Here is a 26,651-nt window from a genome sequence, read left to right as displayed (position 1 = left end):
GATCCTGGGACAGAAGAATTGTGAGGTCACTGCTTATAGTGAACTGCAGACCACCAGAGCGGTCAGCACTGGATCCACCAGAGTGACATTAAGTGGGTATGCCAGATTGTGTTATTTTCACTACAACAGTGACTGTTAATGAAGGAGCAAGGTTAGCTTCTGTGGGGAAGGGAGAAGGAGTGATGCAGATAAGATAGTCAAGAAGGAGGAAGGAAGCAACGGCAAGGTTGTAGGGACATTTTTGCAGTAAGGGGGAATACACTTCTTGGCAGGGACACTTTAGCGGACCCTGGTGGAATGCAATCTGTGACAGCTCTGTTACAAGTTATTCTCATCTCAGACATTTATGGCATATCCACTGGGTATGACATGAGTGTCTGAAATATATGGGTAGTGTCTGAAATATATGGGTATTAACTTTGGAACATGCAACTATTTTAATACTTTTGTCATTTTTGGAAATCCGTAATTAAATGGAGAGAGACGCAGATGCATGGCCACCATTCCGTTCATTGCAGCTGCCATTAATGTCCAAGATGGGAATGTGAAGGATGCTTCAGGTAATTGCATGTGGATTAGCCATAATGAGTGGTGGTAATCTGAATGAGGATCTGCATCACTTCACAGTACACTTCTGCAACAGTCATCCGAGACTTAGACTCAGATTTTTGCAGTGTTTAAAGGGAAAATTAGTTTGGGATATTTCTACCAATGATTTTGCCCATGTCCTATCTGAATATGCCCCAATAATTCCACAGAAGCTTCAGCCAGTACAGATGCAGGCACACAGCAGCTTCAGAAGCTCTTCCAGAAAGTCTCCAGAAATGATGATAATAACTCATGTCTAGATTAGACAATCTGCTCTCCTATTCCTAGTCCAGGCTAGGCTCTGATTGGCTGGATCAGTCTGTTCAGTCTCAATTTGGCTCCTAACGCAGTGCAGACGACTCTGCCACCTCCATTCAGCCACTCCTTAGACATGGCTAAGTGGGTTAGGATGAGAGAGAGTCTGAGCCGGCACTCTAAGTTTGCTCACAGAGTGAGATGGCATGAGGGTACAAAGTTCTTACACCTTGCGCATTCATTGCAACGGGCCCCACAGTTTCATGATGGTGGGTGGCAGAGGGTAGTGGGCTCTGACGGGACTCCTATTTAGTTTTGTTCCCTGCCTATAATACCCACAGTCCTGCCCTGATGGTGGCTCTAGAACCCCTTCTTAAACTGGTAAAAAGTATACAAGTAAGCCAAGGTTTAATAACTTAGTAATTATCCACATAGCAATTTCCAGTGGAGGAAGTTGTCACTGCTGGAAATGTATTTTGACCTTGTAATTCAAACTGAGGATCCCAAATAGATTAGACAAGAAGGTGATTTCTTCTAAGAGGATCTTTTAGTCATTGAGTTGACCCTGCAAAATGATCTTTTCTAGAACGTCATTATTCATCAAATTGCTGATGCCTTAGCAAAAGCTTTTCTGAATGTGCCAATGTCTTTGCTATTTTTTACAAACAGCATTTAATTCACTCAACAGCAGGACTGTAGCGCAGATTCATTAAAGGGGTTGTCTAGGTTTGGCATGAAAGTCTGAAGTCACATAGACTGCGTGTACTGTCAGGATTCTTCGGTGCCGGAGCTGGGAGTGGATGGTTGTGTAAATGCAAGTATGTGATATGCACACTCCCGGCCCCATTTCGACTCGACATGCGCGGCCTCGCTCAATACAAGTGAATTGAGTGAGGCTGCACAAGTCTAGTCGGAATGTGGCCAGAAGAGAGAATATTGCATACATGCGGATACACGACCATCCGCCAGTCTCACCACCTGCATCGTAGAATCCTGACAGCGCGCAATGTGAGGACTCACAAGTTCACATAGAGTGACTGCAGACTTTTATGCTAAACCTGGACAACCACTTTCTGATTGTCTTTGCACACACTAGTTTTACTCAAGGGCTCACTGGAGTATGATGGCATGCCACTTAATGAATTTGCTGTATCTTCTCAATGGCATTCGCTTTTTTGCACCTTACCATAAATGCTACTGAAGTAGCATTTTCTGACATAAGAAACGCTGAAACGTTTGCTGAATTTAATGAGTCCCGCTACTGGTATGACATTAGCAAAAATCGCAACATTTTTTCCGAATTTTCAAAGCATTTTACACTAGTTTTCTGTCGTAAAAGCTGTGATAAATCAGCACCTAGGTCTTCTTTATAATTCAGTTTTTTTAGAGTTTTACCAAAGCTACAGCAGGCATGAGATAATGGGACAAGAAAACCTACATAATCTTCTCCAATTAACTAAATATTTGATTCTGTTGTCTATATTCATACTCTCCTGTGAAAAAAATTCTAAAATATTAGGAGATGATATCATAGAAGAAGCAAGAATTAAAACTGGATAGAACAACCACAAAAGCCTGAAGAAAGAGTACAGTTTTCTTTCGGGAAGTTGGAACCCACCCTATGTATGTCATCAGGGTGTCCTCATAGAATGAATCCAAATAGATTAAACAATTCCCTTCAAATTTGATTTGCTTACTCAACTGGCTAAGTCTAAAATGTGAGGTCCTATGTGGGTTAAATTTTCCGAGAACCAATATCAAGGATCAAGAATCAAAACCCAAACCCATGCAAGTGTCCTCCTGTAGCAAAAAACAAACATAGTTGCACACACTAAGTTGTCAGGGGCATGTGGTACCAAATTGGGAGAGATTTTGGCAGGAGGCCACAAAAAGCTGCTGCCCATTGGAAATAGGTGGAAAATGTCCAGGTTCGACTCAGTGAGAAATTCCATGAAAATTTTCTAATCTAGTAATCTTATCTGAATATTTTTTCTTAGAGTTAGGGCAGGTGCAGACGGCCATAAATCTTCTTATCCAAGAGAATCGGACCAATTCTACAAATGACACTCTGATCAGACACTGATCTGAGTTTGATCTGAGTGTCAGCATAGCGTGATCCGATTCTTTCGAGTGAGAGAATCGGAGCACACTATGAGGAGAAGAATGAGATCAAAATGTCTCCATCTTCTCCATTCTGCGAGTCTGCGGAAATCAGAATGCATTCAGAGGTCATCTGAGTGCAGTCCGATGATTTCCACGCACTAATTTACTTTCATGGCCGAGTGCGATCCCAATATCGGATCAAACTCGGACATGCAGATATTTTTTTCCTTTCCGAGAAAAAATTCGAACATTTGTGACGCACCCCTGGGCCTGTGTCGCGCAGCGTTGCGCACGCGGGAGCTTACCCGGAGCCGGATCTGTTGAGGGTTGTAGTCTCGTGGCGGTGACCCGGTCCGTGCCCAGGGAGTCAGACAAAGTGGCGCTGTATTAGCGGTAGATGTTGTACGACTACGCCACCCGTTGAATGCAGCGAAGGAGCTGCCGCTGCAGGGCAGACCGCTGAGGCCGGTGGTGGGATTGTGCAGCGTGATAGTATCACCCCCAACGGGAGGGGTATGGCCTCAGGGCAGCCGACGTGGATGATGGGGGTAGCAGGAACCACTCAGAGACGGTACGGTGTAGTTCAGGGTCTTTACTGGTGACAAAGATAGACCCTCCCGGAGTACTGCTAGCGATTGGGGCCTGGTCAGTCCTTGAGCAGATGGGATCTCCCCTGGCCAGGGGGAGTTGTAGGCCTCCCAAACTAACTGTACTCTTATGGCTACCTTGCTAGAGGCGGGTATAAGTAGCCCACGTCCCTGAGTGTACCGTGTGGTGCTCACCCGTATGGCCGGTGACTCGGGGCCTTCTAGTAGCTTCCGCTCCATGACGGCGGTGCTGGTCCCACGCGTGTGACCGTGCCTTCGGGTTTCTTGGCCAGAGGACCTGAAATCCCCTGCCGGTCGGTTTCTGCTGCTGGATAGGAGTTAGTCCCCACAGCCTCGGACTCCGGGTCCGGTGATAGCTTCTCAGTCAGGGCGAGCTCTGCAGCTGCCAGCCCCTGACTCCTTGTAGCACTGCTCCCACAGAGCTCCTGTTGTTTCTTCCTATGCTGTTTCTCTTCTCTGTCTCTACTTCTTCTCTACTCTCTAACCCTGCCTCAGCCCTAGGTTTATATAGGGGAAGTTCTTCCCCTCCCAGGACTGGGCAGGAGGTGTGGCATGCACAGGATCCCTGACCAAGAGACCTCCCACCTGCTCTCAGACATAACATTGCCATTACTGTGGAAACCAGACCCCTGGGGTGCCACATTCCCCCCTAGTGAAATTTAGTACTCCGGGACTAAACATATTTTTAGAAAAACATAACAAGGTATAAACAATAAGAAAAACACATAAAGATGGTTACGGCGTGTCCGCAACCGGGTGCAGTCTTTGAAGAAAAGCAAGGTGTCCATTTCACCAAAACAGGGAGACGTAACCAGGTAGGTGTCTGTCCTGCCCCGAGTCCTTAACAGTCTTTAGTCCATTCCTAGGTTACGCTCCAACCATGTACAAGGATTCCCGGTAAATCCACCAAGGACTCCTATAAATAACTAGAAACACATAATTATACACAAGCAACAAGAAAAACAGGTAACCACAAATAAAACAATTTATACACTTCAAATCCTCCAACGTGCGGGTAACTGGCCTCTAGTGGCCCTAGTGGACCTACGGAGCTGACTGTCTAGCCCTGAACTACAGGGTGTAGGAGCTGTCAAGGGTAAACTGGGCAGCTGTCTACCGGCTCTTTGGCTCACTAGGGGTACGGCAGGCTCACTATAAGCAGAAGGTTGATCCTCCTGTTCTGCTTGTGTGGAGTCTTCTGCCTCCTGGACCGGCTGCTCTTCCAGCTCTACCTGTTGCTCCGTAGGCACTTGGGATGCTGGTTGGAGGAACGTGAGGACGGGTACCACAACTGCACCATTGACTTGAGTCCAGGACCGAGGGAAGTCTCCGAGCACAGTACTAACCATATCTTCCCTTTCCTCTACGGGTCGATGGTCTTCTTGTTCCTCTTCAGGGTTCCGTAGCTGTTCAGGACACTTCTTCAGGTGATCCCGGGATACAATGGCTATGGTCTCCCCTCCGTCTTTACTGATGGTACAGACTTTCGGGTTCTCGTGGCTTGAGGGCAGTACGGTGTACGGGTCCTTCTCCCACTGGTCGTCCAACTTGTGGAGCCGTCTTTTCCTCTTCAAGACCTGCTCTCCGGGTACCAGGGGAACAGCGGGCGCATACTGGTTGTAAGTTTTCTCTTGTCTTTCCCTAGCCTGACAGAGACTTCGCTCCACGCTCTCCTGTACTTTCCGGTACTGCTGCTGCCTCTCTGTGTCCCAGTCTGCTTCTGGTGAAGTGTCCTCGGGTGTCAGGACTCCCATTTCCAGGTCAACAGGTAACTTACCAGGTCTCGCCCTCATTAGGTAAGCCGGGGTACAGTTGGTGGAACCTACCGGGATGTGGTTGTATAGGTCCACCAGATCGGGCAGCTTCTCAGGCCACAGACTGCGTTCTTCCAGGGGCACCGTTTTCAGGAGATCCATTACCACCTGGTTCATTTTCTCACAAAGTCCATTAGTTTGCGGATGATAGGGTGTCGTCCTTATCTTCCGGCAGCCATACAGATTGCAGAATTCCTGGAAGACCTCCGCTTCAAAGGCAGGTCCTTGGTCCGTCAGCACTTGGTCCGGGTACCCGTGTGGGCGGCAGAAGTGCTGCTGGAAGGCTCTAGCTGCTGTTTGAGCCGTTAAGTCCTTAACGGGGACGACAACCAAGAACCGGGAGTAATGATCCACAATGGTTAACGCGTAGACGTAGCCACTTCTGCTTGGGGTCAGTTTTACATGATCCAAGGCTACCAGTTCCAACGGCTGCCGGGTGACGATGGACTGCAGGGGAGTCTTCTGGCTGGCACGGTCCTTCCTTCTTAAGTTGCACGGGCCACAGTCTCTGCACCACCTCTCGATGGTTCCCCTCATGCCTACCCAGTGGAACCGCCCACGCAGCAGGAACTCCAGCTTCTTCCATCCGAAGTGTCCAGCCCCGTCGTGGTATGCCTCCATCACCATGGCTGCGTCTCTCCGTGGCACCACTACTTGCCAGATTAGTTCATGCGTCCGGGAGTTAACCATTCTGCGGCACAACTTCCATTTGTAAAGGAACAGTCGACTCTTCTCAGCCCACAGTTGCTTGGCTTCCTCCGGAGCGTCTGGGTCAAGGCGAGCCTCTGGCCGAGTCAGCATCTCCTTTACCAGCCGGACGGCAGGGTCACTGTCTTGCGTTTCCTCCCAGTTGTAGTGAGGCAAGGGGTTAAACGTAGCGGCTTGCTTACTCCTTACCCGATGGGAATACTGGATAGTCCCATGACGGTGGAACGCGGGGAGTTCGACTTCTTCCAGTCCCTCTGGATCTTCTCCTACGTCCGGTAGGTTTGGCATCCTGGACAGGGCGTCCGCGTTGGTATTGGAGCGTCCTGCCCGGTATTTGATTGTGAACTCGTAGTTGGACAGACGGGCCATCCATCTCTGCTCTAGGGCACCGAGTCTTGCCGTGTCCAGGTGTGTCAACGGGTTGTTATCCGTGTACACGGTGAACCGGGAAGAAGCGAGGTAGTGCTTAAAGCGTTCGGTGACTGCCCACACCACTGCCAGGAACTCTAGCTTAAATGAGCTGTAATTCTCAGGGTTTCTTTCGGTGGGTCGCAGTTTTCGGCTAGCGTAAGCGATTACTCGTTCTTTCCCCTGCTGGATCTGGGACAGTACGGCTCCTAGCCCGATGTTACTTGCGTCAGTGTAGAGGATAAAGGGCTGGCTGTAATCAGGGTACGCCAGGATTTCATCCCCCGTGAGGGCCATCTTCAGCTGGCGGAAGGACTCTTCTTCTAACTTCTCCCATTTGAAGGGCGGCTTCTGGTTCTTGGCCTTCCGGGACTGGCCTATCAGGAGGTCCTGCATAGGAGCTGCCTTTTTGGTGAAACCGGGGATGAATCTGCGGTAATAGCCTACCAACCCGAGGAACTGCCGCACTTCCTTTACACTGGAGGGACTTGGCCATTCCTTAATTGCGGTGATCTTATCAGGGTCGGGAGCCACTCCGTCAGCGCTCACCACGTGTCCCAGGTACTGCACCTTTGGTTTCAAGAGGTGACACTTGGAGGGTTTTACCTTTAAGCCGTAGCTTGCCAGAGCTTCGAACACTTCCGCCAGGTGTTTCAGGTGGTCCTCATAAGTCTTGGAATATACGATGACATCGTCCAGGTACAACAGGACCGTCTCGAAGTTTCTGTGGCCCAGACAGCACTCCATTAATCGTTGGAAGGTTCCCGGTGCGTTGCAGAGTCCGAACGGCATGCAGGTAAACTCGCTAAGTCCCATCGGGGTGGTGAATGCGGTCTTCTCCCGGTCCGCCTCTGCTACAGGAACCTGCCAGTACCCGCTAGTGAGATCCAAGGTAGAGAAGAAGTTAGCAGATCTTAAAGCAGCCAAAGACTCCTCTATCCTTGGTAAGGGGTACGCATCCTTGTGTGTGATACGGTTAATTTTCCGGTAATCTACACACATCCTCATGGTGTTGTCTTTCTTTTTGACTAAGACTAGTGGAGCTGCCCAGGGGCTACAGCTATCCCTGATCACCCCAGCCTCCTTCATGTCCCTAAGCATCCCCTTGGCGTGTTGGTAGTGTGCAGGGGGTACGGGTCGATACCTCTCTTTTATGGGAAGATGGTCTCCCATGGGGATGTGGTGTTCTACCCCTTTGACTCGCCCGAAGTCTAACGGGTGTTTACTAAACACTCTCTCGTACTCTTGAACCACCCGATAGACTCTCTGTTTCTGGTGTGAGGGAGTGGAGTCAGTACCCAAATGTAGTTGCTGACACCAGTCCTCCATTGTTTCCTTAGAGCCGTTACCTTCCTCCGGGGAAGATGGAGGCAAGGGTTCTACGGACTGTATGGAATTTTGATTGATGGTATACAATTTGGCTAGCGTGGCATACCGGGGCAGGTACACTTCCCTCTTCCCGATATTTATTATGCGAACGGGCACCCTCCCATGGCGTACATTGACCACCCCCCGTGCTGTCAAAATGGTGGGCCTACTGTCTGAGTAAACTGGTTCTACCATTGCCTGGTAATCTCTACCTCTCAGACCAATAGCTGCCCGGCACCAAATCATCATTTCACTTTTTGGGGGCATGGCAATAGGGAAAGGGTCACACATTCTTATGCTACCAATCTCACCACCGGAGAGTTCTATCTGTTGCCGTCGCATCAGTGCCCGGATCTCTTTCTGGAGCACTCGCTGCTGGCCGGAGCTGGCGTTCTTGGCAACCTGTTGTAAAAGGAAAATCACCTCTGCAAGACAATTTTCAATTACATTAGTTCCTAGAGTTATCTTTGGGTGACTCTCGTGTTTGTCAATGTCTACAATGATCAGTCCCTGTGCTGCCAGTTCGACTCTACCGATTTTAATGGTCACCTCTTTAAATCCAATCTGTGGCACGGGCTGACCATTGCTGGCGATGATACTCAAGTCGTCGTCAGGGTAGCGGGTGATATCCGAGTCATTCCAGTACTGCTTGAAGAGCACGTACGGGATAGTGGTGACCTGTGACCCGGTGTCCAATAGGGCACTCATAGGGATGCCATCCAGTACCACAGGCAAGACTGGACGTCCTCCCACATATCTGTCGCGCCAGTTCGATGGGCCTGATGATCTTTTTCCTGGGGGTTGGCCCTCTACCCCAGGTTGTGCCAGTTTAAAGGACAGTACCTTGCCATATGTCCGGGTTGATTGCAGCGGCGGCAGATGGGTTGTCCGTCCTCGTTGTATCGGTCGCTGGGTCTTCCTCTGGCCGGTGGGGTCCTCCTTGGTCGACGCCACGGGATGTCCTCCGGTCCGGATGCCAGCTGGATCTTCCCTGGAGTGGAAACCTGTAAAGACTGCACAGTTCGGGTTAGCGCAGCAACGCTTTTAGCTAGCTCTTGGACCTGATGGTGCAGGTCTGGAGCCGGGTCATTGTTCAAAGCCTGCGCATCAGCTTCCACAGGCCCTGCCGACAAGGGCGCCGCCTCCTGGTAGTAAGTGGTAGTGGGGCGTCTGTGGGTCACAACGCCACCTGGTGCCGGTTCTCGGAGCACCCGAATGGCTCTGTCCTTGAACTGTGCAAATCCCAGATGAGGGTCCTGTAAGGCCATTGCCCGCAACTGGGTTCGGTGGGCATTGCAATATAAACCCTCTATAAATTGTTCAGTCAACAGCCTGTCCTCGTCTCCCACGCCGTCAGGGTCGGTCTGCTTAATGGCTCTCAGGGCCTCTTGTAGGTTCAGGGCATAGTCCCTTATACTCTCATGTGCCCGCTGTTTGCACCCGTAGAATCTAAGCTTGATCTCGGCTGAGGTGCGGGTATCAAAGGTGTCCCTCAGCCGGGTTAGTATCTCTGCGACAGTCCTCCTCCCAGGTGGCCAGGACTTTACCTCCCTTTGGGCTGCCCCGGTTAATTGGGCCACCAGGATGCTCACTTTTTGCTCCTCTGTGAGGGGATACACCTGGAAGAGGCTATCCAGCTTTTCTCTAAAGTCATGCAGGGTATGTGACTCCCCTGAGTACTGGGGTAGCCAGGCTGCCCCCGGGATATAGGGCATGGTGAAAGGCATGACCGCAACAGCGGTGGCGCTGGCGGGGGTTGAAGCGGTGAAGCTCTCCTCCGTATCCGACATCCTTCTCCCCCCTAGTGGACCGTGGCCTACCTTGCGATGATCCTCTTCCGTAGGCCGCGGCTCCGCAGTGGATCGTCAGGGTTGAGGACCTTCCGTCGCGCTCCTGTGACGTCGGCGTCTGCTGGGCTCCTTCCAGGACCTTACGCAACGTCCGGATGTGAGGCGGGGCTTCAGTTCTCGCGCGCTTTCGGAGTCCACGCCCCTCTTCTTCCCGCGCGGCGTCCTCAAGATGGCGTCCAATGGCGGGAAAACTCCACGGCTGGCGGGAAGAAGGCCGAAGATGGCGCCGAATGGCGGGAAAACTCCACCGATGGCGGGAAGGAAGCGGAAGATGGCGCCGGATGGCGGGAATCTTCACCACAGGTAAGTTTGAACAGTCTTTTTCAGGCACGCAGTACCCGGTGGTTGCGGGCACGAGATCCTGCCGACTACGCCAAAAGTTGACGCACCCCTGGGCCTGTGTCGCGCAGCGTTGCGCACGCGGGAGCTTACCCGGAGCCGGATCTGTTGAGGGTTGTAGTCTCGTGGCGGTGACCCGGTCCGTGCCCAGGGAGTCAGACAAAGTGGCGCTGTATTAGCGGTAGATGTTGTACGACTACGCCACCCGTTGAATGCAGCGAAGGAGCTGCCGCTGCAGGGCAGACCGCTGAGGCCGGTGGTGGGATTGTGCAGCGTGATAGTATCACCCCCAACGGGAGGGGTATGGCCTCAGGGCAGCCGACGTGGATGATGGGGGTAGCAGGAACCACTCAGAGACGGTACGGTGTAGTTCAGGGTCTTTACTGGTGACAAAGATAGACCCTCCCGGAGTACTGCTAGCGATTGGGGCCTGGTCAGTCCTTGAGCAGATGGGATCTCCCCTGGCCAGGGGGAGTTGTAGGCCTCCCAAACTAACTGTACTCTTCTGGCTACCTTGCTAGAGGCGGGTATAAGTAGCCCACGTCCCTGAGTGTACCGTGTGGTGCTCACCCGTATGGCCGGTGACTCGGGGCCTTCTAGTAGCTTCCGCTCCACGACGGCGGTGCTGGTCCCACGCGTGTGACCGTGCCTTCAGGTTTCTTGGCCAGAAGACCTGAAATCCCCTGCCGGTCGGTTTCTGCTGCTGGATAGGAGTTAGTCCCCACAGCCTCGGACTCCGGGTCCGGTGATAGCTTCTCAGTCAGGGCGAGCTCTGCAGCTGCCAGCCCCTGACTCCTTGTAGCACTGCTCCCACAGAGCTCCTGTTGTTTCTTCCTATGCTGCTTCTCTTCTCTGTCTCTACTTCTTCTCTACTCTCTAACCCTGCCTCAGCCCTAGGTTTATATAGGGGAAGTTCTTCCCCTCCCAGGACTGGGCAGGAGGTGTGGCATGCACAGGATCCCTGACCAAGAGACCTCCCACCTGCTCTCAGACATAACATTGCCGTTACTGTGGAAACCAGACCCTTGGGGTGCCACATTTGCACGGCCCTATAGACTAACATTGGTCTGGGTATGATCCGATGTTTTGTCAGATCACATACGGACAAATAATACTGTCATGTGCATGATCCCTTAGAAGAAGAATGATGGGCTTTAAAGTAAGCATTTTTTTTTATTATTTTATTTAGAGCCTGATGCATAAAAAGTCAGGAGTGGAAAATCTCTGAAATGGGAAGCTACAAAAAGATGATACATGATACAGTCTCATCATCTATTATGTGCCTCATATAAAGTGTGCATGAGGTTCTATGCAGTCTATGTAGACGGATAAGCTGATCCAACTTCATCTTTTACCGCCATTAATGCTGTTTTGACTGCAGAACCTCTTTAACTGAAAACCTCAACTCTTACTAACCTTTTTTATGTTATACAAATGGAAGCTTCATTATCAGAGAAGGTCTATGTGCAATGAGCATGTTAAATTGTACTGTACATATAATCATGTATATTTATTTTACTGTACGTTATTTTAACATCTTTAACAATGAGTACATTTTTTATTTTATAAAATGTATCTTCAAGGAAAACTTTTGTGTGTCCTATATAATTACATAAGATAGCAGTGGGTATTATAAAATAAACTGCGCAATTCACTGACAAATGGTGCTCTCAGGAAAAACACATTACAGTCAGCTTCTTTCACATTTTTTGGCACATTTTTGTAATCATTAACCTTTATGGATTTTCATTTTTGCTGCCAAAGCTTCTAAAATTCAGCTCTATTTACTAAAACAATGCATAGCGTGTAATAAATTCACTGGGTGTTGAGTGACGATTTCATCAGCATAGTTATTGTTATATTTAATTGACTAATTAATTTCAATTTTGGACGTCAAATGATTCAATATACTTAGGCACCTTAAAAAAAATATGTGGCTTTAAAGCAGAAAAAAAATTCTATGAATTCTGTAGCAGAAAAGTAAGTTTAAGTTCTTTGACCCCAATGCAAAATAAGTAACAGGACCCCCCAACCACTATGTACTCTTTATAATACAGGTGTCTAATGTAGTAGTAGATGGTTCTTTCTTCAACTTTCTTCACTATATTCACAACTATGACCTATATGAAAGTTACCTACCCTGAGAAGTGTTGAGCGAATTTGTTCGGCATTTCAAATTCAGGTTCATGTACGGGGTTCTGCGTGACAGATTGGCAAATCAGGGATGTTCATGGGTGGAGCAGATTTTTGGGCGCGAACAAGCCGGAACCCCGAATATGAACTCGAATTTGAAATGCCGAACAAATTCGCTCAACACTAATCCTGAGCAATCTGCCAGGAGTGTACATGCTGAAACCTCTGCTCTTACCACAGTAGCTAATGAGATACCAGCCCTAAATAGAAACCCTTCCTCTCTGTATCCTTGTATGAATTGGGCCAGAGAGGAGAGTTGTGGCTAACAGACAGTAATACAAAGAAAGCCAGAGAGGAGATTGAGTTAGCAGTATAATGAAAGAGGACCTCGCTGAGAGACAGCAGCATGAATAATTATGATTTGTGCTCTTAGTTTTAGTTAGAGTCCCATCTGTATACTGTATGTGCATCCATCTATATGTTATTAGACAAGATCCTTACAGACAGTAAAATCGGTGACTTACTGATAAACATAGCTTACAGATATAGAGAAAATAACAAGAATTGAAACATATATTATGATGGTGCAACAGAAGTGATTTGCTGAGGTCTAGGACAGTTGTGGACAGTTCTTTGTTAACAGTTATCAAATTTGACCTAACAACAGAGTTGGGTGACTTTTAGTGGTTGGCACTTTAGGGAATTTTCTGTAAAAAGGGGGGTTACAGTTCTGCCAAACAGAGACACGTTTATTGAAAAGACAGTGACCTTTTAAAGACAGTTACTCTTCTTGTGTTGTTTGGGATCTTAAATCAACTGATCTAATCTTTGCCCCCTATCTTTTTTTTCTGCACATGTTGAAACAACTAATGATGAAAAGGAGAGGAGATAACCAAACCTGAGTACTAGAAATTGGTGTGGAATTCATTTTAATTGCAAAGTCAGGCCAACAGACCAACAGGAGGAGGAATTGTGGAAGAAGAGGGCAGAGAATACGCTGCATATACAGTTGAGCAATAAGCTTTACAGGACCTTGATCCACCAGCCAGGTCTGTAGACTCTGCGAACTTCCTACCTGCTGGCATCCACACCTCTTCTTCAAGTTAGTAGGCCCAAAGGGATGAGGAGGTTCACAAGACTCTGCTCGCGACCACAGACTACCATCTTGGCAGCTGGATCAGGATCCTGAGAATATTTTTACTCAACTCTAGCTGCATGCAATGTAAGTAATGTTGCACTGCCAGCACAGCATTTTATTTTTTATTGTCCCCTCTGTTAGTAGTCAGTAACGTGTGTGAATTGCAGTACTTGCCAGTCTCCATCTTCTGCCGTTACCAACGCCGGTCTGGCATCACGTGATCATAATTGTGATCTGCCGGCTCACATTGCGTCTTCTATGTGGGCCGGAGGTCACTTTCTCTATGGAAGTGTATGAGACTCATTAGGGGACCCTATCAGCCTCATTGAGAAAGTTATCTCCAGACCACACAGAAGATGCTGTAGGAGTTTGCAGGTCACAAATGTGGTCATGTGATGCCAGAGCAGACCAGAAGTGGCGTTAGAAACGGTAGAAGATGGCAACCTATAAGTACTGTAATACACTTTCTACACCCAAATTACCAATTGTTAAAAGAAGGGAGCTTAAAAAAGTGCTCCTCTAAGTGACTTCTGGTCCCCTCCCATCTGTGCCAACACATAGAGCTCAGGGCATATGCACTGCTAGAACCCCCAGTACATCCCTGCATAAGCCTTGTGGTATCTTGTATCAATTCGCTGTTTTTCTAATACCTTACAGAGATATTGGCATCTTTCTATCCAGTTTTGGTGATCATTTCTCTCAAGTCAACCACAGGAAGTGCAGCCATGCTGATTGTCGATTTTCTTACTCTTAGCATAGGGTTACACAACCGTTTTCTCCACATCTGAGAAAAGTGGTCCAATTATTCTGATCAGACTCCAATTAGAGTTTGATCAGAGTTCAATCAGAGTGGCATCAATATTTCTTGGAGGTGGAGAGAAAAAAAAATGTTTCTCCACCCCTTCCATTCTGTCAGTCTGTGAAAACTGGATGTCATCTGAGAGCAGTCCGATATTTTTCATGGACCCATTGACTTGCATTGCCAACATTGATCTGACACTCGGATTAAAATTGGACATGTCTCCAATTTTTTTCTAGGACCACTCAGTCCGAGGAAAAATTGGACACATGTACGACCCCATAAAATATCATGGATATGAGTGCTATCCATGAAAACCACGGATATCACTAGTACAAGAAAATCGGTCGTGTGCCCTTATTGATGCAAAGTAGTTTGCTTTAGCTGTGCAGTTTATGTGATATTTTTACCCACTGACCAGCATATATTGTAGAAGCATTAACTAGCATTGTTTCCTTAAAGAAAAATGTTGATTCTAGTTAATATCTCCGTTGTTACAAAACAATTGTATTTCCGTTTTTTTTATGAAAAAGAGGGGCATTTAAAGAGAACTTTTAATATTTATTCAAATTCAAGTTAAAAGCTCCCAAAAAGTTCATGAGTACATCAGACACGGAAAACACACAAGTGGGTGAACTACAGATAATGACTAAAATTCAATGAGAAAATCACATATAGATAAACGGCATCTGAGCCAAAAATGTACATACTGTATTTTTGTTCGGTAGTCAAAAAAGTCAATGCATGATGAAAAATAACCAAAAAGTGAGTATATGGATACCTCAAAATGGCATCAAATATGATACCTAGAGATCAGAGCCTAAATAGTCATGACATCTGAAATAAATGTGCTCACCTACTCAGGACAGACATGACGTGTGATTCGCAACTGCTTTGTCTGGATGAAGCGTCTGATCACTTTTATATTTCTTTGCTCATATTTTATGGCATCTTTACTTTTTGATTATTTTGTATCGTACATTGACTTTATTTGAATGTACTTATGGATATTTTTTACTTTTTAACCTGAATTTGAATAAAAATCATTTTTTTATATTGGTTAAGTACCTGTACTACATTTCTATTCTTTGGGTTTATGTGCCTTGATAATATATTGGGACTTAGATGGCAGTTACATGATAGAATTCAAGCCCGAACCACAGGCAGCATGAATCAATGCATCTCAGAGTAAAACATAGCTATCAGTAATGATATCCTCCAGGACTGATCATTCTCCTCCAGGACTGATCATTCATTCTCAAAATGCTCAATTCACAGGTAAAATCTGTATTCAATAAATTTCTGAGATAGGAGATAACAGTTGGTACTGATAAGACTCTAGGTAGAGGAGAGAGGGAGGAGCTAAAGGCAGAGCTCTCCTCCCTCTTCAATCTACATAGAATCTTATAAGCACCAACTGTTATCTCCTATCTCAGAAATGAGAAAGTCTGTGTTCATTGAATACAAATTTTACCTGTTAATTGAGTATTTTGAGAATGAATGATCAGTCCTGGAGGAGAAAGAAGTATATTTTCTGATATGATATATTACATAGTTGCTTACTTTCATGTGTATTATTGATTTAAGAAATATAAATTAAAACGATTACTCTTTACGAGTGACATTTCAATGATGTCATGGACTATATTTAGTATAAAATAAGTACAACATTGTGTGGCGGCAGAACATGCATTCTTGGTGCTCACACCAGGGGTTTAGAGTGAGCTGTCAGTACTCTACCCCTGTAGTTCAACATAATAGTCGTCAATTAATGATTCACCCATAAATGATGGGCTCTGCATGAGCAAAAAAAAGCAGTTTAAAAACAAAGTTGTTTTTTTAAACATACATATCATTTACATATACATGAACATAATTATGTATAATTCATGTCGTTTTAAAATATAGCATTACTATTTTTACCTAAAACCGGTTGCATAATATGACAAATCAAGCATCAATCATTTAATCAAAACTCCGAGATCATATTTGCATATTCTACATAATTGTTTATTAAACTGTAACTGGGTTTATTAAGTTAGGTGACTAAAACTTTGCTATGTAGCTGGCAGGAGGTGCGCTGTGGGAGGATTTTCAAATCTCAGATATTGACTTTTACAAGATTTTGAACACAACAAACATTCTACATTATTCGTCTTTGTTGTGATCTGACACAAAAGAATAACCAACGACTTTACTTTTTCTACATTACTTCTGACTCACTTAGTGATGAAAGGAGAGGCCAGGCATTCAAGTGTTAATCTACAAACTATTAATACGTTTTTGTTCTCGGTTGTTTTCTAATCTGTTGCCTACTGTTTCTTTGTGATTTATGGATTTAGCACCAATGTTTCTGTATCAGGCAATTTTCTTGGTATTCATAATTCGCATTGACCAGTATAACAAGGGGCCCAGCCTTGAGAAAGTACATTCATCACAACGCTTGGACACAAAGCTGACTGGCAGGAGATCAATATAGAAGAACAAATAAGGTTCTTCATATAAGGTGAAAAGCAGTTGTGGTTAATGGAAAATGAAATCACTTAAACCCCTACATGGTTGAGGCATGCTTCCAAGTTGTGTTTAAAGGGAACCTGTCAGGTGCCATGATGCTTTCATTCTGCCGCCATGACCTTTTAGACATTTATTCATGTCATGGTTTAGATGTTTGATCATGTCATTCCATTAATGTTCATTATGTTTTCGAATGGCACATATGTGAGAAAAATCAACTTATAAACAGCACGGTGATGTATGCTTCAGGACTAGTCCGGAGAGGCAGCAAGCAATAGGGAAAATCAACTCACTGGTTCAGCTTTTCCACCACCGTATATTCCAAAAGACTTCCAGCTAGCCCATTAGCTAGTCCAAGCAAACTATAACAATAAGAAAAAATACCTAGAAGTTATAATTAAAATTATTAATTTTAGTCGTAACAGATGCGATTAAGGCTGAATGATCGGAACGCGTCAATTGACATGTTTTGCTATCCTGCCATGCTGATGTTCGAAATGTATTTCTGAACAAAGTGAAGAATTTAAATTGGATGTTCCAGCTATTTTTTCTTACGGATACACTCTGGTTAGGAGGTTACTCTTTGAGACTAGTCTGGGTTCAGTAGCTGCTGTTATGCCCTCATGAATGTGATTGACTGCTGGCATCTTGATAGCTTGCATTCCTCTCGGCACCTTGGTTTTCCTATTATAGCCCTGCTAATAGTCTACTGCAAAGCAGAGCTGTGAGAGGGGAAAAAAGATTGCGAGGACTGTCCATCACATCCAGGGGGCGCAACTGCATATACTGAATCCGTACTAGTCTCAATGAGTAAACTCCTCACTGGACTAGTCCTGGTTGATTGGAGTACAGTGAGGTGCTGTGTATACGTTTATTTTTCTCCAATATGTGCAGTTCCATAAAACAATAAACATATTACTGGAATACATGAATTAACATCTAGAAGGTTATGGAGACAGTTTAAAAGAGTCAGGAAACTTGACAGGTTCCCTTTAAATTCTTTCTTTGTATTCATCTATAACCTTTATTATTTTTATTTACCATGCAATTATTTTTAGGCCAACTTCTAGATAGTGAATTTTTCGCAATGATTACAATGTATTTTTTTGCATCAGCATGAAATGAGATTGAATTCCACCTCCCATTGTTTTCAGAGGAATCTGTGATGTAGAAAAAAAAAAGAATTGGCAAGTAGTGATGAGCGAGCATACTCCACTTGAAAACTGCACTCAGGCCACAGTGAGTTGCCACACGAGGATTAATAGCATTTAATGGACCTAATCAAGGTGCAAATCAGCACCAAAAGTCCTATGGTCAGTGACAAATCTCTGCTGTGGGTTGAAAATCAGATAAAAACCACCGATGAACATTGGACAGTATTTTGCATACCGACATCTCAATGAGGTATTAGATTGACCCATGCGAGAGAAGAGGTTATAGACTGTAATAGAAAAGAATTACAATGTCCAAGCAAATAAAGCGACTGCGCTTCCAAAATATGACACCTTCCAGGTGGAAATAAGGGAGTGTACTTTGTGTGTGGAATTTCATACAATTACACCAAACTATTGCTTGTGCATGGTGCACCACTTTATCATCTATGTTAGCCAAATGAGTGCAGCTATGGGTAGTTATTTTTTAGCCAAACTTAATAAAAAGTTGCTATAAAAAATGATGTGTCTGCACATCAACAAGCAAAAATTGTAAGCATCTAAGGCTAGGGTCACACGACCGTTTTGTCCACATCAGAGAAAAATAGTCACATTCTCATTAGACTGATCAGAATATGATCAGAGTGGGATCCGTTTTCCTCGGACGTGGAGAATAAAAAAAAAAAAGTTTCTCCATCCATGCCATTCTGTCAGTCTATGAAAATCGGAACTCACTTGAATGTCATCCGAATGAGGTCCCATTTTTTTCACGGACCCTTAGATTTGAATGGCCGTGTGATCTGATTATATTGAAGGTAAATTGTGCATGCTGCAAATTTTTTCCTTGGATCACTCAGTCCCAGGAAAAAATTGTGCACGGCCTCATTTAATAGCATTGTTCCGAGAGCGATCGGATGTGTTTGTCGGATAGCACTTGGGCCGAAACTACAGTCGTCTGCACGAGCCCTAACTAAAAACATTTTCATTTCTCCAACGTGAAAACTATAACAAATGCCAGGCAACATTTGATACATTTGTCACAAAATCAACTCCAAGAACATGCGATGAAATGAACTGAAACTGTACCGAATAAGCCAATGTTGGTACATATGGACCATTAGTTCCAAAATAAAATATTACTGACAAAAAATAACCCAATATTGGCTTATTTTGGCCACCAATGTGTTTCCATCCCAATCTTTGACCTATAGCAATGAAAGCAAAGCAAGCAAACACATAAAGTACAAAATACTGTAGATATCAACATAAATCATTTACTACCTTGTCTAAACATATTATACAACCTATTGGAGTAATTACAGGTCATAAGGTTAGGCCATCCATTTTATGATCAAATGATGTAAACAGAACGACGCAGACTTTGAACTTGCTGACAGTTTCCTATAAGATTCATCCATAGTGTATTAAATAGGTCCCGTCACTTGCCATGAATATATTTTCCGTGGTGTAAATCTCGCTGTTCTGCAGTTTTTCAGATCTGGTGTTCTTTTTCTTTTCTTCCTCTATATCTCCTTTTCTGATATTAAACCCCCCTTTATCCTGTATGTAAATATAGTCTTTTTAGCCATGGTCATAAACTCCACTCTATTGACATCTTCTTGAGGGCCACGCCCCATTGGCTAAAAAGACAGGTCATCTTTAAGTATGAATTCAACAGTAATGTTTAATTTGTAAACTCCAGCCAAATGAATTACTTAGTGATCTACTTCCATGACAAACCATGTTCTCCGCAGGATGACTATTTTATTAATCAGTAATTACAGTCCCCTTGTGACTACCCTGCCCTCCCATGCCACTTTTACATGCTTTATACAGGCTTTTGACTACCCTGCCCTCCCATGCCACTTTTACAGGTTTTTTATTTCTGAAGCCTAGGATGTTTTCTATTCATTTGATAGATTTTTTTGTTTTCTGATTTCCATAATCTATATTAATGGTCCATATATCCTCATTTATGGGGAACCTGACTGCTCAAACAGCTTTGTTTTTTTGCACCAATTCATCAAAATGGCACACACAGTTCATTCATTTTTTTGTCAAAAATTGTCTTTTTTTGTCTCTTACCATTTTTGCAACTTTTCAGGTTGCATATTTTTCAAAATGTTGCCAAAATTGGGCAAAAACAATCTGGCGTACATAAAATCATTCTATGGGGGGACTGGAGTACATTTGCAATAAATTTTGAGACTTTTTGAAAAAGTCGCATATGATGAATCAGATGAAATATCTGAAAACCCTAAACAATGCCAACAATGGCAAACTAAAAAAAAACAGGCGAACACGTATAAAATAGACTTAAAAAAAAGTGCAAATTCTATTTGACTGTTGACTTGTGAATCCTCACAGAGCATAAAGTGCGCACTGTCAGGATTCTTCATTTTAGGCTGTAAGACTGAGGCGGTCAATACAAGTGAATTGAGGAAGGCCATGCACGTCTACTAAGAATGTGGCCAGGAGTATGCATATCGGACACTTGCTGTCACATGACCGCCCAGTCTTGCCACTGGAACCAGGGAATACTGACAGCATTCACAATGAGGATTCGCAAGTTTGCAGTTACATGGAGTGCTTTCATGCCAAACCTGGACAAACCCTTTAAGCTGCTGTTATACTGAAAAATAATTGTGAATGAGCATTCTTAAAAACCCTCGTTTTATGGTTATCTTGTTGTGTAAACAGACTGTCGATCACCTGCTGAATGAGCAAAAACGTTCGTTGGTCGGGTGAAATTATTTTTTTGTGCAGAGCAAAAAATTATTATTTTGGCAATACTTCATCCAGTGTGAAAATGACTCCCACTGCCAAGAAACATGGAAGCATATGAGCTCTGAGCGATTTATTACTGATCGCTCAGTGCTCATCGTTTGCTCTGGTCTGCCTGTGTAAACAGGCATTAAAAGACCTCCGATCAATAGAGGTTTACTGACTGGTGGTTGCATCGTGCTTCCAGTCAGTCCATGTAAACAGACCCTTACTTTTAACTCAGATCTTAAAAAAGGTTAAGCAAGTGGTAGACAACTGGAAAGAGTTTAGAAAAACCATGTGTAGCCAAAAGCGTCAAAGAAACTTCACAATAGCCTATTATGCAGCGTACAAGACGCATGTCCATCCAGTTGAATGTATTATTTTGCACTAATGGGGTACTTTGATCCTGTCTATGTGAGCTTCAATACTACACCCAGGATTCACCCAAGTAATAGTTGAATGATTTTTGACAACTTTACAATGAAGGATACATCAAGGCCTAGTTTACTACTCATATCTTAGAGGGAAATTCCTAGATGTCTTAGTAATGGATAGGAATGATCATTTACTAGACAATCAGATGAACAATTCTAGCTCGCATATGGCCCAGTTATTATGTAGAATTTGAATAATAATGTACTATTTTTAGTGACTGCCAGGCTATTCAAAGAATCGGCAACATTCAACAGAAGAAAACTGATACTGAATCATCCATGGCTGTACTTATGTTTTCCAGTTGCAAACAGTATTTTTTTCATGTCAAGAAGATTAAAGCGATGGGGTTTGCATTTGAGCAATTGACCGGAATAAGAATCCCAATCGCTGCCTATATATGTAGGATTGAGCCAGTAATAGAGAAGGTTAATAAGTATATATTAGCGATAAATTTATTCCAGCAAATAGCTCAGCTTCACTCCACAAAAATCTAAATAACAATAGTGTCACTATAAGCGCCACGTAGAGCATATTAAGAGCCACCAGCCAATTTTCTGATTGGCAATGAATATTTTGGCTTGTTTTTGTTCCACAGCCGTAATGGTCTTTTAACATGTTCAGGGGATTTATTCATGTCTGGGGAATACATTTGCGATTGCTGCTCATGACTCCAGAGCCATTAAATGTCAGTGAATAGGCACTGAGGCACTGTATTTTGCAGCATATGCACAGCTGAAGCTGACTTCTACCTTACTATACACTCAGATATGACTTTTGGTTCTTCTTATTGATACAGAAGGCACTTCAATTTAGTCTGTTACTAATGGACTGGTAAAAAAAAATGTACAGAATTAAGCTGTTGGTATGCATGCTTATCACTGCATGTTTCATAAATTAAAGGGGTGGTCCAAAACTAACACTAATTTAATTTTATTTAATGTAATAATCTAATTGCTTTTCTAATATACTTTAATTAAAAAATTCCTACTGTTCTCTTTACTCTTTCTAACTGCTTCATTTTTTTTACCAACTTCCTGTTTTATGACCTTTTGTTTGAGAAATCCCAGTGCATGCTGGGATATTCAAACGAGACGACATCATGGGGAAGAGGATGTGATCACTGCAGCAGCCTCTGTCCAAATGCTGAAACAAAGCATCATCAGTGACATCCGTTTCAGAGGCTTGGCTAGTCCCTGCTCTACTGCGCATGCATCGGTTGTCAATACCAACATATGCTTTGTAGCATCTTGTCACTGTGCAATATTCTTTTTAACGCACACAGACAGTGCACTCCCTCACCGGAGAAGTGACGAGCAGGCAAGAGAGTGCACTGTCAGTGCACATTGTAAGGTGATAATCTGGCAAGCAGGAAAAGCAGTCCTTCCACTTTCAAAGGCAGAACTTGTCTCTGCTTCTCCCAGATAACTCGTTTGAGTATCCCAGCATACGCTGTGGATTCTCAAATGAAGCGTCGTCAAACAGGAAGTTGCTAAAAAGGCGTTAGAGTGGAGAGGGAACAGTAAGGACTTTTTTATTAATGTGCATTAGAAAAGCAATTTGATTATTACATTAAAGGGGATCTGTCACCCCCTGGGACGTAACTAACCTATTAATATGGGCATACGGGTGATAGAAATGTAAATCTATTCATACCTGTATGCCTCATATTAATAGTTTTGATGTTTGTAATGTTATGACTTTATGGTAATGATTGCTCCAGGCCCCGGGCTCATAACGAATCCCTGCCTCCTCTCTTTATTATCATAGTACCCCCCTCCCCTGCACGTCACAGTGTCCTTTGGCGTCACTGTAATCTCACGCCTGCGCTTTGAAATCCTTCCACGATCCTCCCTCCCACGAGTCTCCGTGACTCACCAGCGCCTGCGCAGAAGATCACAGATTAGTGTATTACGTGATCTTCTGCGCAGGTGCGTCACTGCCGACGCCTGCACAGAAGATCACTGAAGACACTAGTCTGTTATCTTCTGCGCAGGCGCCAGTGAGTCACGGAGACTCAAGGGAGAGCAAGAGGGAGGGAGGATTGTGGAGGGATTTCAAAGCGCAGGTGCGAGATTATTATTGTACACTGTGAAAGCTCCGCAACGTACTCAAAGAGATTGGCCAGCACTAGAAATTATTTTCTTTTTTCCCCAGAAGCATTGCACATCTATTTATGGGCTCTGTCAGATATTGCAGCTCATCCCTTTTTATGGGAGTTGTAAAGGTTTTAAAAAACAACCACCGGCAGAGACTGTGCAACCACCAGAGAGATATCCCTGAAGTACACATGTGTGCTTCAGTTTTTGAAAAAAGGGGAAAAAATAGATCTTTTTTTAAAGACGTTATTATCTATTTCAGACTCCTGGACCAAAATCTATACAGATACATATAATCCTATTATTTTCTTTAAAAACGATGGACACCTCATCTATTTGGCAATCCAGCAATACATTGTGGTTTCCGTTTATGGCCTAAGAGCCTGAGAAATGTCAAAAATATTTCAAAAGTTTATCAAAGGTTTACTAAAAGCAAAATATCGTCTTTGGGCAAGTGTGTGTGTGGTGAGGGGGACTAGCCTATGTGTATCTGGTGAGAAGATCCCTTTAGGCTATGTTTCCACCATGAGTATTTGGTGATTTTTTGATGTTGCAGATTTTCTGCACCTATTAGGTAAACTAGGCTACTTGCGTTTTTTACATGCGTTTTTTTCATGCTTTTTTACTCTACAGTTTTTGTCTCTTGTTGGTGTGTCATGTTTTAAATAAGCTGCTTTGTTTTTGATACTTCCTGCTATTTGGCTTTGACAAAACTTTATTGTCAGTCATGTGCTGATTACATGCGGTTTTAGTGCGTTTCCGTATTAAAATTCTTATTGACTAAACCTGTGTAAATGTGTATGTAGTGTAATGTAGGTGCATTAATACACTGTACTCACCGATCGCCGTCTTCTTCGGTTTCCAGCTCTGCGCTGGTCCTCTTCTGGGTCACTCAACAGCTATTCCGACACGCCAGCTCACACAGGGGTCTATGTATAAACCGGATGTTGCTATCACAATGTCAGCCAATGTACCCTCATTCTGATGCTCCATTGGCTTACATTGTAAAAACAACTTCTGGCTGATACATAGACCCCAGTGTGAGCCAGTGCGTCGGAATAGCCATCATGTGACTCAGAAGAAAACTGGAGGGGTGAGCAGTGAATATATTAATTATTTATTTATTTTACTCACTTATATAGCACCATTAATTCTACCTCACCATACATACATTATCGGCACAGTCCCTATTGAGGCTCACAATCTACATTCCCTATCAGTATATCTTTCGAGTGTGGGAGGAAACCGGAGAACCCGGAAGAAACCCACACAAACACGGGGAGAACACACAAACTCCTTGCAGATGTTGTCCTTGGTGGGATTTGTACCCATGACCCCAGTGCTGCAAGGCTACAGTGCTAACCACTGAGCCACTGAGCTGCCCGGTGTACACTACATATACATTTACACAGGTTTAGCAAAAAAAAAAAAAATGTATCGAAGTGCTTCTTAAAAGATATTTCATGGTGCACAAAATAAAGAGTTAAAGGCGTTGTCCAATGGAAACAAGTTATCATTTATCTGACCACTGGGACCCACACAATTGCAGAGCAGGGAATTTTTATCTCCGACTTAGAACTTTAATCCCAGTTACAAAAAGGACACCTACCGTAATTGCCGCTCGATTCATTTGTAATAGGGCTTCCGAATGCTGCTTGGCTTATTCCAGCAGCCCCATTGGTAATGAATCGAGCAGCTTCAGCGGCCGGACAGCCACCAATCAACAAGATACTACCTATCATGTGGATAGATTGAGAACTTCTTTTCACCTGACAGCCCCCTTTAAATAACGAAATAAAACTGAAAATGTCACCAATACGTGTCAGCATGTTGTACTGATCAGGGCTTCTTTGTGTTAAGGTAAAATAAAATATTAATAAAAAAATAAATCTACACTGTCCTATCACTTACTGTTTAATAGAAGCATTACAGGTCTTCTGTTACATTCAAGTTTCTGTGTAGTTTTTCCTCTAACTGGAGGGATCAACACCATAAAGCCGAACATTTACCTTTTAGAAATATGATATTGGAATTCGGCAGTAAATAAATTCTGCTCTGTATCTTAAGCCCTGGGGCATTTTAAAGTAACTCTTAACAGATTCTATGTCATGCCAAGATTACCCTATCAAAATGATATATCACTACTGAATGTCATTATATCAGTCGCTTCCCTTCACTTCACTTCTCAGTAATGCATCACAACTGGACTATACATCCTCACCGACCAACCAGAGAACATTTCTACCTGAATCAGCTATGTCAAAGAAGCATCTTAATTACAGCTGAGTCTACTCCGCAGAGGATAAACGAGATCTACAGTAGCACTTTAAGGATTTTAAAGCCATTGGGGATTCAGTATAGACGCACAATTATTCTTCCGCAAGGCTAGAAAGAAGAATCCCTATGTGTGTTTGGATGCCAGCTTACCGGTATATCTGGTATTGATAAATATCACTATAAATAAAGGTGATACATGTGTTACCACTTATTCTTTTACAATGCACCCTTCACCCCCTCTACATAGGTATTATTCTCCAATGCAAAAAATGAGATTGCTGCTAACTTACGTTTTCCAGTTCTCTTCTCGATTGACGATGGGGATACCAGAAGCAGTGCTCCAGAAGTCACACTGTCAAACAGCATGCAAATGTCTGAAGGGAACCTGTGCATTTAGAATTCTCTGTTCTCTATTTCCTCTCGCTGGCTCTCACAATACACCGCTCCGAATGCAGCACTTTCCTAACAGCAGCCGAGGTGCTGCGTGTCCTGTGCAGATTGTTTCAGGCAGATAGAATGGAGGCATGGAGCTCTAATATCCTTTCATGATAAATTGTTTCAAGCACATGCACCACGTATCGGCTTCTCATAGCCAGTCCCAGTGTCAGATGAGTCACAAATAGCCCAGATGGATAGTGGACAGGTATAAAGCACCCTAGTGTCTCCCTATGAGGAGCACAGCATTTAAATAAATGGAACCCAGGAGGATGCAAGAAAGTGGACTGACCTGTAAAAATTCCTCTCAAGCATAAGATTGCCTATTAGGAAAAATGAGCCTTATGAAAGTGCAATATGTATCAAAGGTCCAAACTCTAATAAATAGTAAAAGACTGATAGCGTGATACTGATGTAAGCTGTGACTGCCACAGCATGTAAAATCCCTATACATATGCAGTACAGACCAAAAGTTTGGACACACCTTCTCATTTAAAGATTTTTCTGTATTTTCTTGACTATAAAAATTGTACATTGACACTGAAGGTATCAAAACTATGAATTAACACATGTGGAATTATATACTTAACAAAAAAGTGTGAAACAACTGAAAATATGTCTTATATTCTAGGTTCTTTAAAGTAGCCACCTTTTGCTTTGATGACTGCTTTGCACACTCTTGGCATTCTCTTGATGAGCTTCAAGAGGTAGTTACCGGAAATGGTCTTCCAACAATCTTGAAGGAGTTCCCAGAGATGCTTAGCACTTGTTGGCCCTTTTGCCTTCACTCTGCGGTCCAGCTCACCCCAAACCATCTCGATTGGGTTCAGGTCTGGTGACTGTGGAGGCCAGGTCATCTGGTGTAG

General features: G+C 44.0%; 1 protein-coding gene across 3 annotated transcripts in view; it reads right to left on the bottom strand.

Moving 5' to 3' along the window:
* Nucleotides 1–26,651, bottom strand: part of ARHGAP24 (Rho GTPase activating protein 24) — a 1,313,999-nt gene that overhangs the window by 698,796 nt on the left and 588,552 nt on the right. Inside the window, exon 1 of one of the 3 annotated variants that reach the window (XM_073637121.1) lies at nt 25,641–25,937. The exons of the other annotated variants lie outside the window; for them this stretch is intronic. Within the exon in view, the coding sequence (XP_073493222.1) occupies nt 25,641–25,743 (103 nt within the window). The 5' untranslated portion in view covers nt 25,744–25,937. Of the gene's footprint in view, nt 1–25,640; nt 25,938–26,651 lie in introns of those variants that run through there. 3 annotated transcript variants of the gene reach the window in all.

This window comes from Phyllobates terribilis, unplaced genomic scaffold (genome assembly GCF_046119375.1).
Source record: "Phyllobates terribilis strain yellow unplaced genomic scaffold, ASM4611937v1 Scaffold_1__5_contigs__length_1240528914, whole genome shotgun sequence".
Taxonomy (NCBI): domain Eukaryota; kingdom Metazoa; phylum Chordata; class Amphibia; order Anura; family Dendrobatidae; genus Phyllobates; species Phyllobates terribilis.
Note: the sequence above shows the minus strand (reverse complement) of the source record. Positions and strands in the feature narration are given on the sequence as shown.